Here is a 17959-nt window from a genome sequence, read left to right on the forward strand (position 1 = left end):
ACAAAACCTAAGATCAAAATGAGCAAATACACCGCAGTAAATAAATAAATGGCAATAGTGCATGAAAATGATATAGGGTACTTGGTTAACATAATGTTGATTTAAAAAAAAAAAAAAAAAAAAAGAAAAGCCATTCCACCACGTCACAGTGACTCAATTCGGGACTGTCCTAGCTTCTAGTATTAAAACCTTACCATCTATATTGGAGGCTATGTCAGGGCTCACAGTATATAGGGACTATATTGAGGCTCATACTGTATATACAGAAGCTAGGTGGGGTCTAATACTATTTATATAGGGGTCTATGTGGGTCCGTATATAGAAGCTATATGGGGGCTCACACTGTATATACAGAGGCTATATTGGGGCTCACACTGTATATAGAGGGTTGTTTGTGGTCTCGTACAGTATATAGGGGGATGTCAGCATACTTGATTCTGGTCAGTATGAAGTGCTAATATTAATATAAAATATATTTGTATAATTGTAATATTAATATAGGGCAGAATTAATTTCAGCCTATTGGTTCGGCACTCAACAACAGTATCTCTGTGTGGCCCCTCGATAAAATTAACTGCCCATCCCTGCCTTATAATGATCCATGACTATGTATTAGTTTTAAACGTGTAGGATAAGCTCTCATTTTTTCATAGTTCTGGAAATGTTCTGTTTTATCTACATTTGCAATAAAGGTTATTCATATTTTTTATCCCAAAAAACATCTGGATTCTCCTCATTTTTCCCTTAATTACTACCACCCTGCAGGAGTGACTTCATCTGAGTCAAGGATCGCTGGCAACTTCATAATGGGGGAGCTGTATCACAACGTTTCCTTACGTATAATCCTATGAATCCACCAAAAACCTACTTTCAAAGGTTATGTTCAGATCAACATTGCCATTCTCGACTGGTCTCGTCCTCGGCTCTTTGTCCTCTTCCAAAAGATGGGTGCAGTAGGTGCTTGCTGTTTCCCTTTGTAGAAAATCACTTGTGCACTAGCACATTGGTCAACATTGTGTATTCAGCACCCTGACCAAAAATGTGTTTGTGGATAAGGCCAGAAATAGCTGGTTCACAAAACTATGAATTTATGATAGTCAGATAAATTTAACATGATCACCAAATGTCTTTTGGCACAGTAGAGCTGCCGGGTGCTAGCAAACCCAGATCTGCTCTGCCAGGGACCTCTATTACTGTAGTAGGCGGTTTTCCCCTGTAACTGGGGCACGCGTCAATTCCCCGGTTACATTCTAAAAAAAAAAATTGATCTTTGATCTTCTTGGGAGCAAGTGATGTAAAAAAATAAATGTCTATCTAATCATTTTTTTTTTTTTTTATATAAAATGCATTTTATTAAATACATGTAAGATTAAAAACAAACTATTTGAGATCTACACTACTGTAATAAGCTGGAGAATTCATTCAAAAAGTTGTTCTGAAACATGGACAGTAAAAAATAAAGACAAAAAAATTAAACCCCCAAATAGTTTTTCGATAACTGCATTGCAAATATATATAAAAATACAGTAATTTTCTATGTACCCCAACCTGAGGGCCAATTTGAAACATTTGACATAGTTCAGCTTCATTTGTATATCCATTCCATAGAGAATCAAAGGATGGACCATTGAAATTCCCCACCTCACAAATCTTTTTCTCTAAAATCAATACACACTGTTAATAGATCTGTTCAAATGTGGCGTTTTCAGGAAGCCACACATATGGAAATATCCTCTTTGGAGAGGAAGAGGACTAGAACTTTAGTGTCACCTATTGAAGGTAGCAATCTGAAAAGTCAAGATTGACCCTTTTAATGAACTTTGCCAAAAGACTTAGGATAAAAAGCCAAACCAGACACTCCATTTGCAGACACGTGTTTCTAGTGGTTTGCCTCTCATCAGTGCAAGGCAAGTCTGATTTGGCTGGATGAGAGGCCTCTGACGGTACACGGCATACACTTTGAATTTATGTAGAACCCCCAAAGTGTGTAAGAATATTGTAGAACTTCTAATTATTCAGTCATTACGTTTGATGTATAAATAACTGCAATTGATAGATATGAGTTAGACACGGGTGTATAAATGGAGCATACATTTCTATAACTAATCATCATGAAACGTAATAAATTCTTTAGTGTTTGCCATATGCTTCTTCACTTCAGCTGTGATTGGGGCCGATAATTTGTGAGAACTGCTTAATAGATTTTCATTTTAATGCTTTCACTGCTCACAAAAGAGAAAATTACTAATTTAATCCTGGCACATCATGTCTCCCTGGGCAGATCACAAAGTATGTATTTTTCTTTCTATCAAACTTGATTGATGCCACTTTTTCTGCCTTTCAGGTACAGCTAGTTTTCATCCTTTCACAATTGCATTTCTGTACTCCCATGGGTGTGCTTCACTCAGCCCTGCTTGTCTTTTTCTTGGAGTAATTGGGAAGCCTATTGATTTTTCTGCCTTTTTTTCATCTCCATCAAGTCTAGCTATTCCAGTAAAAAGCGCCTGTCAAGTTATATTTACATTATTACAAATGAACACATCAGGAGAAACTAAAACAAGTTCATTTCTTCTTGCAACATATTGAAACAAATCATGAATAATAAAGTATGAAGTCTCTCTCACATTCAAGCACGCTTTGCAGTATTTAAAGGTGTTATCAGGGAAGCTAAAAGTAACGAATTGTAAATACATTAATGAATACTTTTAATTAGCCAATCACAATTGTTTTCTCTAGAGAAGTAATCGCTGTAGAACTAAAATGGCTGTTGAATTGTTACACTGACAGAAACCTGTCCTAGAATGTTAATAGGATAGGGGCCTGTAAACATGTACAGTAGGAAGGTTTGCCCCCTTCTTTCATGTGTAAGAACTTATTTCCAGTGTTAAATCATAATATCCACTTGGAGCACATTATGAGTGCTGAGGTGAGATGAGGCTGCTCATACTGCTGTTCACAATGTCTGTCTGATCTAATATGGGACATATCTCGAATGCTGAGTTAAGAGACTGCTAGCACTGCTGTCCACCCTGTCTGATCTAACACTGGAGATACCAGTGGTTCTGAAGTGAGAAGAGGCTGCTCGCACTGCTGTTCGCCCTGTCTGATCTAACACTGGAGATGCCAGTGGTTCTGAGGTGAGAAGAGACTGCTAGCACTGCTGTCCGCCCTGTCTGATCTAACACTGGAGATACCAGTGGTTCTGAGGTGAGAAGAGACTGCTAGCACTGCTGTCCGCCCTATCTGATCTAACACTGGAGATGCCAGTGGTTCTGAGGTGAGAAGAGACTGCTAGCACTGCTGTCCGCCCTGTCTGATCTAACACTGAAGATACCAGTGGTTCTGAAGTGAGAAGAGGCTGCTCGCACTGCTGTTCGCCCTGTCTGATCTAACACTGGAGATGCCAGTGGTTCTGAGGTGAGAAGAGACTGCTAGCACTGCTGTCCGCCCTGTCTGATCTAACACTGAAGATACCAGTGGTTCTGAGGTGAGAAGAGGCTGCTAGCACTGATGCCCACCCTGTCTTTCTGAATGACAATATATGGTATCTCCAAGTCACAGCAATGGCGCTTCCTACTACACATGCTCGCAGGTCCCTAGCCTAACATTCTAGCACAGGTTTTTGTCAGTGTAACAATGTGCCGGCCGTTTTAATTATATAGTAATTACCAGTCTGGGTAAAATGATGGTGATTTGTTAATTAAAAATATTTAGAGACATTTCCTTTTAGTTATTTTTATTCCTTGAGAATCCCTTTAATATCTGCAATCTATAGACTGTGATAAGATGTACTTAGTGGTTGTAATTAAGCTCTTCTGCAGATTGTATGAATATTTAGGTACTCATTACATTAAATCCGTTACAGAGCTGGCATTGCCTTTCATGATTCTGCCTATCGGTGTGTGAATGACTGTTCTTCAGTCCAATCTAGGACAGGGGCGTGCTGAGCAGTCAGCATGGTGATGGACCGCTCAGCCGTCCAATCAGGAGCTGGGGTGTGCTGAGCTGTCAGTTTCTTGAGTGACAGTTTGGCCGTCCAATCAGGGCCAGGGCATGCCTGGGCTTCCGCCATGAGTCTCCTGTTCAGAGTAATTGCCAGGCTATTTTGCCAGCTCTCTGCCTTAGATTTCTGACAATTGTAGCTTTACTCAAGTGGTGTGTTTGCTCTCTGCTCTAAGTCTTGTATTCTGATCTCGACCTTGGATCTGCCTTAAGGCCCCGTCACACATAGCGAGATCGTTATTACGTCACGGTTTTGGGATCGCTGGAGAGTCGTTTCGTGATCGCTGGGGAGCTGTCAACATGCAGAACTTCCCAACGATTTTGGCCGCCCCAGCGATCTAACTAACGATCTCGGCGGTCGTTGGGACGCTTTCACACAGCAGCTATTTCAACGATCCACACCTTGATAGAGACTGTACTGTGTCACAATGGCGTGCATAAAATTACGCAAAATCAGGACTCAGTCGAATGAACGGATATCATCAGCCCGGAGAATTCTGCTAGGATCTGCAATCCAGCACGAGGTCAGAAACGAAGGATGGAATCTCTATTCTGTTGCCTTCTTTATGCACGGCGGAAAATGAGAACGCTGTAGCGACCTCCAATCGGGGATGAGGGGTGCGGAAAAGTCCAATTTATGCACGCCTACGTGTCTCAATTCTGAATCACTAACGAGGTCGTTGATAAGGTGTCAAATACAGCAATGCACACTGCCCAGCGGGAGCGCAAGGACCCAGGAATGGTCCAGGAAGCTTTGTAACGATCAGTGATCTCACAGCAGGGGCCTGATCATGCTTGCTCAGTCATGCTGCAACAGAAAACTTCCTTCTCTATACAGTTTCCACAAAGTTGGAATCCTACTCCAAAATGTCTTGTTATGCTGAATCATAAAGATTTTCTCTTTTCCGGAACCTAAGAGGCTATAGCTTTCTCTTCAGTGGCACTAAGTGTAAAGTTGTGGCATGCTTTATATTACTCCATCCAACATTGTGCTTGGTGATGTAAGGCTTGCATGCAGCCTCTTGGCCATGGAAAGCTCATTGAGTTTTTGTTCTGATATTCATGCCAGAGGAGGGTTGCGGTTAAGTCAGCAGAGCAGTAGTGACCCTGCTCTGTAACTTTGTGGTTTCTAAACTTTTCAATAATACCACTCATAGTTCACCATGAAAAAGGGGAACAATTACATTCATGAACTGACTTCTTACAACAGTGACATCCTATTCTAGTACCACATGTCAATTTAGAACAACTCCTTTTCCAAAGACGTACTGGTGGGGAATTTAGATTGTGAGTCCCCAATGGGGCTGCTGGTGATGATGACGATGATGATGTCTGTAAAGCGCTGTGGCAATAATGGAGCTATATAAGCGAGTGAAATAAATGATTTTCACAAACATGTTTGAATGCAAACTGCGCAGGTACAGGCTGGATTTTATCCATCTGAGGCAATGGGTCTGTGTCTCAATAATTTACCTACTTATGTACATATAGTTCGTGTAATAGCTTTTATTTTACTTCTTTTTTTTTTTTTTTTAAGGAAATGGCCAGAGAGTTTTTAAGAGAACTGCACATGTATCATGAAAACTTTATCCGGGTTTTGAGGTGTCTTCATAATTTCACATGCGTTCTTCCAAAGTTTCCTCTTGGAAAGCAGGTAAGCATGAAGGTCTGTCTGCTACATAATAAAGCGGGCAATGTCAGATTGTATTGAAACCTATTGGAGCCTTTAGTTTTTTTTTATTAATGGGATGAGACTGATTTTGTCTTGAAGTGGTATTATTTTTCTTGCTGATATTTCTATGAATCCTTAATCCTTTCCCTGCCAAGGATGTAACACACATGTCCTTGAAAGGTTGGCCGACCACGTGTTGGATATGTTCTCTTTACTAATGTCCATGTCTCAGCCTGGATCGCAGCAACACGTCTTATTTTGAAGCTGACATTTTCTGCTATTGTCACGACCCAGTCCAAGTTATCAAGGTGAGAACTGTAGGTATCGGCAGAGGTCACTCCTGAGTTGTGCCTACAGCAGCAATTCTGGTCTCACTTTGGAGCGGAGATACTTTGTAGCTGTGATTCGGACTTGGATAAAACCCCTTCAGCCAGTGTGTTGTGAGGGAGCTGATGCAGCAGGGACAGGAGAGAGATAATGTATGATCTCTTCCCGTCCCTGTGTAAAAATAGCTGTGTATTGCACCAGCAAAGTAGAAAAAAGTCAGAATTTGTTTTATGATCTTTTCACTTAAAAATTAAATTTAAAAGCTGTAAAAAAAAAAAAAAAAGTCTAACGAAACCCCCAAATGGTACCAGAAAATAATACAATTCTTCACACAAAAAATGAGCTCTCACACAGCTCCTTCTACCAAAAAAAAATATAAAAAAGTTCCAGTTTTTAAAATATGGCGACACACAAAAATATTTTTTGGGGAAAGTTGTATCCTTTTTTTTTTTTTTTTTTTTTTACTATAAAATACATCGGTGTCTAATGACCCAAGCTATAAAATGAGCATGTTACTTATCTCACCAAGTGGACACGATAAAGAGTCAGAATCGCTGTTTTCCAGGACGTCCCCCTGACAGCACCATGGAGGACGTCCTTCTTATCCTTACAGGGACAGGAAACAGAGGTTAAAAGCCCTCCCCTCACTCTACCCCTCAGTGTTTTTCCTGTCCCTGTGAGGATAGGAACAGAGAGGTGTGGTGCGCAGAAGAGCATACCTGCATGCGGGCTCAGGGGATGGGGCGGCTCAGAAACTTCTCCTTCCTCTTGGGAAGCTGCCCGCGGCTGACACACCCTGAACGGGGGTTCCTCAGCCTGACCCAGGAGCCGCTTCCCTCCGGCGAGGGCTCTTGGCTCCGGCGACTGCCTGCGCACCTGGTTCCGGCCACGTGTGCGCGCACTTACGGTGACGTCACGGGAGTGTGCGCGAGGCAGAGCGTGAAATTTGAAAGCGGCAGTCGGCGTGCGTTCCAGGATGGAACGCAAAAGGCAGGGAAGACTTCAAAAGGCAGGGAAGACTTCAAAAGGCAGGGAAGACTTCAAAAGGCAGGGAATACTTCAGACAGGTAAGTATAAAAGCGCTTGCCTGTGTCTGGCTTCCCTGCTATGCTGGAGACTGCATAATGGAGGATTTAGGAAAGGCAGAGACCCCATCTGAACCACCAATGGTACATGTGAGTGGGGTTAGGACTATCTGGGGTGGAAGAGTGTAACCCACCAGTATTAGTCAAAGGTCGCCTCTTAATTTCCACAGTGCTGTTTCCCTATCTTAGGATAAAGGCTCCGCTAACCCACCAACGACCGTAAAGAAGGATAAAAAGTCGGGAGGGGGGGGGTGAAGAGATGCCCCATATGTAATTGCAGGTTGCCTGAAGCATGGCTTAAACAGATATGCGAAGGCTGCACTGCTAAAATCATGAAGGATGAACAACCAACCATTCTTTCGGATATGAGGTCAATCATCAGAGAAGAGGTTTTTGCCTCCATTTCAGGTCTAATTTCCCCCCAGATGTCTCAGCCGGGTCCCCGGGCAAAAAGACTGAGGTGGGAGATGGAGCTATCCGCAGAGGAAGAGTTACAGCCTTTTGGTTCTGAGGAGGATGAGGAGGAAGATATAGCTTCTGATCCACCGGAGGAGGGAAAGAGAGATGTTTTCTCAGCGGCGGACACAGACGAACTGCTAAAAGCGGTCAGAGACACTATGCAGGTGGAAGATACCCAACCATCGCATACAGTGCAGGATGAGATGTTTGGGGGGTTAAGATCCCAGAGACACAGGGTTTTCCCCGTAAATAACCACATCCGCCATTCCATGTTCTTGGAAGAATGGGAGGACGCAGAGAAAAGACTTGTAATTCCACGAGACTATAGATTACGCCTTCTCTTTGAGCCAGAGGACATTAAGCCCTGGGAAGAGATTCCCAGGATTGACGTTCCCATTGCAAAGGTGGTCAAGAAAACCTCAATTCCCTTTGAGGACTCGTCCAGTCTGAAGGATCCCATGGACAGAAAGGCAGATGGCCTTCTGAAAAGGGCCTAGGAGACTTAGGCGGCTATCATAAAAACTAATATTGCTGCCACCTCTGTAGCCAGATCAATGTGTTTGTGAGTAGAAGATCTGGAGGAGGAGTTAACATCAAAAGCTCCTATAAAAGCTATTCTCAGATCCCCTCCTCTCCTTAAGATGTCTACAGGTTTCAAGGCCGATGCTTCGGCAGAGTCTGTTAGATTTGCAGCCAGAAACAGCGCCTTATCTAATGCAACTAGACGGGCTGTCTGGTTGAAAACCTGGTCTGGGGATAACCAGTCAAAGAATAAATTATGCTCCATTCCTTTTTCGGGAGATAGGGTATTTGGGCCAGTATTAGAAGACATCTTAGAAAAAGCATCTGATAAAAACAAGAGGTTTCCCGAGGATAAGCCTCATAGGTACCAGCCCTTTCGTAGAGCCCGCCCCTCGCATAAGCCAGATTATAAGGGTAAAGGAAAGTCCGGCAGATGGAGTTACCCCAAGGGGAAAAGTGGCAGAGGGCCCCCCTTTAGTTCAGCATCCGGCTCGAGGAAGCAATGACTCCATACGCGTTGGGGGTTGTCTGATGTCTTTCCTCAGAGGCTGGCAAAAAATATCACAGAATCCTTGGATTCTAAAGACCGTATACTCAGGATACAAACTCGAATTTGCCCAGTTACCCCCGGAGAGGTTTATTTTTACCAATCCCCAGCCACTGTCCGGTACTTCACCCATGTGGTTAGAAGTACAGAAACTCTTAAATAGGGGCTATAAGTCCGGTTCCCTGGGTAGAAAGGTCACTACTCAAGACTCTTTTCCATCAAGAAACCCTCAGGGGAAACGCGTATAATAATAATAAACCTAAAACCGTTAAACCACTGGGTGAGATACAAACGATTCAAGATGGAATCAGTTCGGTCTACCATTCCCCTGATAGACAGAGGGGCCGTGATGTGTACCTTAGACCTCCAGAAAGCGTACTACCATGTCCCCATCCATCCCATCGATCAATAATTTTTGAGATTTGCTATAAAAGTGGGAAATCAGATCCACCATTTTCATTTCAGATGTCTCCCCTTTGGTCTGGCCTCAGCCCCTCGGGTGTTTACAAAGCTGATAACAGAAGTAGTAGCCCATTCAAGACGTTTGGGAATCATCATAGTCCCTTACCTCGACGATTTCCTTTTGGTGGGGGGGGGTCTCGTCAGGAGCGTCTAGACCATGTAAGGATATCCATTTCCACCCTCCAGGAGTTGGGTTGGCTGATAAATTGAGACAAATCAGACCTAGATCCCGGGGAAAGGAATAACTTTCTGGGAGTTACTCTGGATTCTTGCCTAAGAACCTCATTCCTACCTGTAGAAAAGCAGAGGTCACTGAGAAGAGAGATTATTCAGTTTCCAAGGAATCCTTGCTCCATCAGAAGTGCAATGAGGATCCTGGGACTGATGACAGCCTGCATTCCATGTGTTAGATGGAGCCAGTTTCATGCTCGTCATCTACAAAGAGCCGTTCTGTCGGCCTGGGACAGGCGTCAGATATCCTTGGACAAAGTAATGCCCCTTTCCAGAGTGGTAAGAAGGTCCCTAGTATGGTGGACTCTTCCAAAAAACCTCCAGGTGGGAGTAGCTTGGATCTCCTCTCCAGCCATAGTAATTACCACCGACGCCAGTCAGTCAGGGTGGGGCGCCCACGTAGAGGGGAAGCTCTTTCAGGGAACCTGGTCCCCAGAAATTCGTGCAAAGTCCTCAAATTATCGGGAATTACGAGCTGTGTGGGAAGTTCTCTGCCAGAACAGACCATTATTTCTGGGAAGACGTATAAAGGTCTTGTCAGACAACACAACAGCGGTGGCTTTTCTGCAGCATCAGGGAGGCCCAAGACGCCCCTTAGGCTATGTGCCCAAAATGCAGAAATGCTCAGGATTTTTTCCTGCGCGTTTCTGCATCTCCCTGGCAGAAAAAAACGCATGCGGATTGTACATGCGCTTTCCTGCCAGAGACATGCGGAAATGAAGCGTTCTTCACTTGCATTTCCTCATGCGGGTGTCAAGCGCTTTCCAAGCGATTTTGGCATCACTTGGAAAGTGCTTGACAACTCGGTCACATTATATAAATCCACAAAAAAGGCATGGATTTATATAGTGTGACCCGAGAGAATGTAAAAAAATAAACCTATACTTACCTTCCGATGGCCCTTGCAGTCGTGCTGCGCTCCTGTGCTGGCTGCCGGCAGATCGCGGTGCGCTGTACTGAAGGACCTGCCGTCACATGACTGACGTCACCGCAGGTCCTTCAGTCTTGCGCGATCTGTAGGCAAGCACAGGGATTGAGTCCGGGGGCCGTCGGAAGGTGAATATAATCTTTATTTTTTATTTTATTCTTTTTTTCACAGCTTTCTGGGTGTGGAGGAGAGTCTGCTGTCCTCCACACCCGGGTACCATCCGCACATTAGAACGCGCCAATTACGCAAGTACAGATGCAGTCTTGCGGAATTGGCGCGTTCTAATGCAAGTCCATGGCGGCGAAAACGCAGCGCTTCCGCAAAATAATTGGTAGTGCTGCGTTTTTTTCCGCAATGATAATCCGCAGCGGAAATTTCCGCAGCATGTGCACAGCACATGCGGATTATCATTGGGGGACATGGCAGGCCTTCTACCAAGCGTTTTTTAAGCGTTTCTGCAGCGTTTTTGCCGCTGCGGAAACGCTTAAACGCATCGTGGGCATACAGCCTTACTGCAGAGCCTTTCTACAAAGATGTTTCTTTGGATAGGGCTATTCTTTCTATCTATAACAGCTGTACACATAGCAGGGGCTCAGAATCAGATAGCAGACGAAGGATTTTTCCCACAGAGTGGGAACTGAATATGCAGGTCTTCCTCGACCTTGCGCATCGTTGGGGTTCTCCAGAAATAGACCTCTTTGCAAGCAGAGAAAATACCAAGGTCAGGAGATTCTATTCCCTAAATCCGCTAGACAATCCGGAAGGAATAGACGCCCTATCCCAGTAATGGAACAGGGGCCTGTTGTATGCATTCCCTCCGTTAGCTCTGATACTGAGGGTACTAAGGAAAGTGCAGGAAGATCAGGCAAAGATAATACTGGTGGTAGTACCCTTTTGGCCGAAGAGGAGCTGGTTTCCTCTTTTGGCCAAGATGGCATTAGAAGACCCTGTCCAGCTTCCCTTGAGGAAGGACATTCTCCATCAGGGTCCTGTGTTCTACCAGGAAGTAGACAGATTGCTTCTTATGGCATGGATGCTGGAAGGCTAATCTTTAAGTCCAAGGGACTTTCTGATCAGGTGATAACAACCCTACAGGCCAGTCGAAAATCGGTGACCTTGGCCATATATAGTAAAATTTGGAGAAAATTCTGCTCAGAATGTGGAGATTCAGCTATTGATGATTCTAACCCAAATATCCCTAAGATTTTGGATTTTTTGCAGGCCGGGTTTAAAACTAAGTACTCTAAGAGTCCAGGTCTCTGCCCTGAGCGTATTATTTGATACGCAATTGGCAGCGAACCCTTGGATAGCTAGGTTTTCCAAGGCGGTTCAGAGATTGAGATCTTGGGTTAAGAGATATGTTGCCCCCTGGGACCTCAATGTTTTACTTAATGCTCTTTGTAAACATCCATAGGAGCCGTCCAAAGACTTGACTATAGGCAGACTCACCTTTAAGACAGCTTTCCTGGTAGCAATTACAACTGCTAAAAGTGTGGGGGAGATACAGGCCTTATCCACAAAGGACCCGTACTTACAGATTTATGAGGATAAAATAGTTCTTAGATTCGATCCATCCTTTTTACCCAAATTGCTTCTATCCATAATATAAATCAGGAAGTGGTACTTCTGTCCTTCTGCCAAAATCTTAAAAATCAAAAGGAAGTCTTCTTCCATTCCCTGGATGTTAATCCCCCGTCTCACATAGCGAGATCGCTGCTGTGTCGCGGTTTTGGTGACGCAACAGCGACCTCACCAGCGATGTCGCTATGTGTGACACTTTGCAGCGATCAGGCCCCTGCTGTGAGGTCGCTGATCGCTGCAAAGTGTCCTGGACCATTTTTTGGTCGTTGCCCTCCCGCTGGTCAGCACACATCGCTGTGTGTGACCAGCGGGAGCAGCGATCAGGCTGGTAACCATGATAAACATCGGGTTACTAGGGGCAGTCATCACTTATTTAGAAGCCACCCAAGGTTGGAGAAAGGATCACAACTTGTTTGTCCAGTTTGGGGGTAGAAATATAGAGGTAAAAAAGTGTCAAAAAAGAGAATTGCCAGGTGTATTAAGTCTACTATAGGTCTAGCCTATGTGGCAGAAGGAAAGTCTCCTCCTGTTGAATTGAGGGCTCATTCGACTCGATCAATGGCCACTTCTTGGGCAGAGAGAGGGGGGGGGCCTCGGTGGAGCAGATTTGTTCAGCCGCAACTTGGTCTAACCTAAGTACATTTTCTAGACGTTGTAGCCAGTCAGACTATGGCTTTTGGTAGGAAATCAATACCTTGGTATTCTCCATGGTGCTGTCAGGGGGACGTCCTGGAAAATGGTAATTAGTCTTACCGGTAATTGTATTTCCAGGAGTCCATCCTGACAGCACAGTTAGTTCCCTCCCTTTCATGTTATATACAGTGTGAAGTAACATTGTAATAAAACATTTTTTTGTTTGTTGCAATCATCCTGGTGTGGTACTTAGAAATAACACAGAGGGAGGGGAGGGCTTTTAACCTCTGTGTTTCCTGTCCCTGTAAGGATAAGAGGGACGTCCTCCATGGTGCTGTCAGGATGGACTCCTGGAAATACAATTACCGGTAAGACTAATTACCGTTTTCATGTCACACTGTCTCACAAAAGATTAAGAAAAAAAAGTTATAGGACGCGTAACTCCAAAATGGTACCAATAAAAACCACTCTTCCTGCCAAAAATAAGGCCTTATACAGCTATATCAACAGAAAAATAAAAAGGTTAGGTCTCCCATCACTTAGATCACATAGTAAACGTAAAAAAATAACAACATGATAGGGGAAAAACTTGCAATTTTAACTTCTTGCGCTTTACTCCATGTAGAAATATATTGAAGGCACTTTTGGGGTTAAAATAGTTACTGCACCCCTTGATAAATACCTAGAATGATATAGTTTCCAACATGGGGACACTTTTGGGAGGTTTCCTCTGTACAAATACCTACCTCAGGGGCTCTGCAAATGCGATATAGCAATAACAAATCCAGCAAAATTTCCGCTCCAAAAGCCGAAGGGCACTTCTTCTCTTCTGAGCCAAGAGTATGACCACATATAGGCCATTGCCGTACTTGGGAGGGAAGGGGGAGGTGGGGGGACAGTGGCCTAGGTTGTATGCATGGACTCTGCATAGGTTACACCACACCTTCTTGAAAGTTTAGCTAATTTTCTGTTTAAATCATACTTTTCGCCTCTAATATCCAATTTTATGCATTCTTTTACAAAAAAAAGTTCGCTTTAACGCAAAATTGTATCAAGGAGCCTTCCAACAGAACTTTGACAATGTGCCAGGTGTCTACCTTCAGAAAATATATAGATATGAGATCTCAATATCCATTTTTTTTATTTTGTAATTTAAATTCTATTTGTACAGGTCAAAAGTATGGTTCTGACTGATAAAGGGGTTTCCGGGCTGAAGAGAGTATGCAGTTGCTGTGTCTGTAGACTGCCGAATTGTGACCATTCCCATTCCCCTGTATTCACAGCTAGAGTGAGCAGCCACATGCTGACTAGACTCATATCAGTTTCTTTCAGTTGAACATTGAGAGAATGACTGAGACTAGTCTGCATGTGACTGCAAGTGTGCACATACTCTTGATGCGAGTACTGGGGAACAGTAACACACTGCACACATCACAGTCACTATTTTGCAGTCTGCAGTCAAATAGATTATCAGCAGACTTTTCTTTACAGCTGGAAAAACCCCTTTAAATGGAATCTGTTGTCAGGTTTTTGATATCGACTCTGAGAGCAGCATAATGTAGGGGTAGAGACCTGGATTCTAGCAATGTGTCTATTACTAGGCTGCTTATTGTAGTTTTTATAAAATCACTATTTTATCAGAAGGAGATTATCACTAGAGAACTAGTAAACCAGACAGTCCAACCACACCCCCACCACGGATTGGCAGCTTTCTGCCTATGCACAGTGTACACAGAAAGCTGCCAATCAGTGATGTGGGCGGGGTTATACAGGGCTCAACATTCAGAGAACTGGTGGATTTACAGCAGATAACAATGATTTTATGAAAACTGCAACAGGCAATCCAGTATGCGATACATCACTGCCATCAGGGTCTCTGCCCCTACATCATGATGCTCTCAGATGGGGTAGCAAAATCTGGTGACAAAATTTCATTAAGGAGAGTAATTTACCTATTTTAGTGCTTGACTAGAAATAAAATGCAAAATTAGTGTTGGGAGCCTCGGCTTAGATTGTATAATGTGAAACACGCTGCATATTTGTGGTTCATCCTGGTCTTCTTCATATCAGTCATATGGTTTATTAATAGTTAATGAAGTGGTGTTTTACATGCTTCTACAAAGTCCAGTAATGACCCTGCGCTATACATTCTACATTGTCTAAAAAAAACCATGACATACTGATTGTCACAGTACAATAACATGAATGCAAAAATGTATTGTTGGGTGTTACAGCAGTATGGAAACTGGCATAAAGCACAAGCGGTGCAGAGTGCTCCATTGTACACTAGAGTGGGATCATTGAAAAGCTCACGTGCTGTCATCTCTGGTTTTACATGCCAGTAAACCTCAGTGTAACCAGCAGATGGCGCTGATATTGATCAGTAATAGTCTGACCATGTAGTGTGTATTTATATGCGCACACCCTCATCTGCATTTTCATATATTACATACAAATCTGAAGGATGACCTCATCATCTGCTCTGTTGCCTAAATTATTGTACTATGCATTAAAAGGGATCCTATAATATGCAGGGAGAGATTTTTTTTTTTTTTTTTTTTTAACTGCCACAACAAACAGGATAGCTTCAGGTTTGGTGGTGGTCTGCAGTCCTCAAAATGGTATCCTGGAAAAAAAATCCTACTACAGTCAATAAAATGTGACCCCAGAATACTAAATGTAGAAAGTGAGGATTATGTGCTCTTCACACTTGCATCTTCTATTCACTTTCCCAGCAGATATACCAAGTATGATTGTAGTGATATACTGCCACACTGTACACTGGTATGCGGGTTGTATCACTTGGCTTTGCCCCTGTAGACTCTTATATTAGCGCTAATATACAAGGACAGCATGCCGCAGAGCAGTGCTGTATTAGCGGCACTCCTGAGGAATAGTATGTGACTCTGCTACTTGAACTCTTGCATCAGTGTTTGCAGTCACACAGACTTTTAATTCCATTTTTCTTTACATTTTCTTAGGGTGTTATAAAATACCATTGTTGTACTCTTATTATCCGGAAGGGAGTCATCTACTAGAATATAATGTCCCTTTTTATACGGATAACTTTATTTGCCCCAATTTAAAGGGCTTAGTCAATGAGTTGCATGCCATACTAGAGTGGAAATCCATGGCATGAGTGGCCCACGTGTGTATAACAAAACATGTGTAATTGCAATAATTTCCTGGTAGAAATACTTCATTTTCTGGAACAATTTCAAGGGTGCCAACACTTTCGGCCATGACTTTAATATTACTTCTCTACATGTAAAATGTTTTTCCACCTGCAGCTTCAGGTGTTGTTCCTGTGTGTCTCAATGGGAGATGAGCTGATCAGCAGTGAGTAATCATTTGCACCATGCATTGTGAGATTCACTGTTGGTATTATGTGCACATTATCATCCAATGACATTGAGAAGTGTGATAATAATAAAGTATCCGGATGTGCTAGTGAGCTAAGTGTTGATTCTGTACTTGGTTTCCAGATTAGAGAACTTTATTGCGCTTGTTTAGAAAGGAATATATGGGATACAGAAGACTACAACTCCGCATTAAACCTCCTACGGTAAGTGTTTGGATTTCTTGGATACCATTGGCACCTGCAGGCTGTACTTTTTAGATCACATGTAAAAGGTGGGTTGACATTTTTCACTCATTTGGTACCTTAAAGGGAACCCGTCACATTATAGATGCAGTACGATCTGTGGACAGTACGGTATAGAGAAGAAGATGAGCAAAATATCGGATTATTGGAAAAGATTCAGCATAACTTGTACTTTATTCAGTGAAATCCTTGGTGTTTGTATACATATGTACAGTGGGCGGTCCTACTAGTGATTGACAGCTATCTCTGAATGCACAGTCAACTCTGTCAATCACTGAATAGGACCGCGCACTGGACTCGTATCCAAACAAACACTAGGGATTTCAATGAATGAAATGCAAGTTATACTGAAACTTTTCCCACAAAAATGTGCATCAGTGTGATCAGCTCCTCCTGCTCGATCACCTTCTGCCTGCAGTTAGGACGCCATTTTCAACTTGACAGGTTTTCTTTAGTAAGTAATAGAGGGTACACTGCACTCCTATTGGATGGGTGCACGAGAAGGATTCTAACCCCTTAGTGTAGTGAGAAGGTATCCGGCATTCTCAGAGTAATTATAAGATCCGTATCCGTTTATTTGTGTGACAGTCCACAAAATTAAAGTGAAAAGTAACATTTTGCTCTGGACCATAAACCTTCTTCAGACAAACGGATTGTATGTCTTAGGTGGGCTAGCAAGCACTAAGAGAGGCGGCACCTGCCGCAAAGAGGAGGCGCTATTGAGCGGTTTCCTCTAATATAGTGTCAATAGATGGTGGCCTGATTCTAACGCATCCGGTATTCTAGAATATGTATGCGGCCGACCGGGCGCAATCAGCAGAGCGGTGTTTAAATTTGGCGCCAATATCGCTGATTGGTCGCAGTTGGCGGCCGCGACCAATCAGCGAACCGTGTTAGTGAGGACTGGGGAGCGGCGCTGCCTGTGCGGGTACTTCCGCTGCGAGCAGCAGAAGTATCCCGACTGGCGGTGCCGCTCCCCGGTCCTCCCTTCACACTTGCCGTTGGGAGATCAGCGGCCCTAGCCGCTGATCTCCCGACGGTAGCCGCATGGAGGTCAGCGGTGCCGCCGGTCGGGGTACTTATGCTGCGAGCAGCCGGGAGATGACCAGCTAGTGCCGGTCATCTCCCAGCTGCATCGCCGCTGACCTCCGTGCGGTAGATGAGCCGCTAAAGGCCGCCATCTTGTTCTGAAATCCCGCGTCGCTGATTGGCCGCGGCCGGACCAATCAGCGACGCGGGATTTCCTGGGCAGACGGACAGACAGACGGGATAAGCCGATTATATAGTAGATTGTTCGATTTACCCCATTAGTTACAGGAGCAATGAAAATTACTGCTGGATTCCTTAGTTTTTCATGCAGCACCACTTTTTTTTCGGTCTCTGAATGTAATAGTCAGTAGCTTGTCAATGGATAAGGATTTCTTTGTGCCGTATTTGCCCCATTTAAGGGACATATATAAAATAAGCATAAGAAAATACCACAGTACCATTGGCTATACTATACAGAATTCAAGACTTCAGAGGAGTTAGTTCACATGGTGCAGTCACATCACCGCTATGACATGGGCACTTAGTAGGCTGCACGTTCAGACAGCGCTGGGATCCTCTCTGGGTCATCAGGCAGACTGCACAGGGAATTCCCATCATGACAGTCATGTTTGACCTGAGCAATCGAAGAGTCTAATGTCTGACGAACAGGAGCTAGCACTCCAGGGCAGCATGGGACTGGTGCTATCGTGCCAGTAAACATGGCTGGCAAAATAAAGTCCCTTAATGACTATGATGAAAAGATTTGCCGTCATTAAAAGGGTTGTCTGCTTTTTGCTCAGTAGGCTTTATTACAGTATATTTATGATCACCAAGGAAGGATTCCTTCTTACCATCAGGCTAGTGACCCTGTGACTGT

At 43.7% G+C, this 17959-nt stretch overlaps 1 protein-coding gene across 3 annotated transcripts in view; it reads left to right on the forward strand.

The window, feature by feature from the left end:
- Positions 1-17959, forward strand: part of ORC3 (origin recognition complex subunit 3) — an 80209-nt gene that overhangs the window by 46883 nt on the left and 15367 nt on the right. For all 3 annotated transcript variants that reach the window (XM_073675685.1, XM_073675683.1, XM_073675684.1), the window contains exons 13-14: positions 5540-5656; positions 15935-16014. In XM_073675685.1, coding sequence (XP_073531786.1) covers positions 5540-5656; positions 15935-16014 — 197 coding nt within the window. The remainder of the gene's footprint in view (positions 1-5539; positions 5657-15934; positions 16015-17959) is intronic.

Source organism: Phyllobates terribilis, unplaced genomic scaffold (genome assembly GCF_046119375.1).
Source record: "Phyllobates terribilis strain yellow unplaced genomic scaffold, ASM4611937v1 Scaffold_3__8_contigs__length_932513732, whole genome shotgun sequence".
In the NCBI taxonomy this organism is placed as follows: Eukaryota; Metazoa; Chordata; class Amphibia; order Anura; family Dendrobatidae; genus Phyllobates; species Phyllobates terribilis.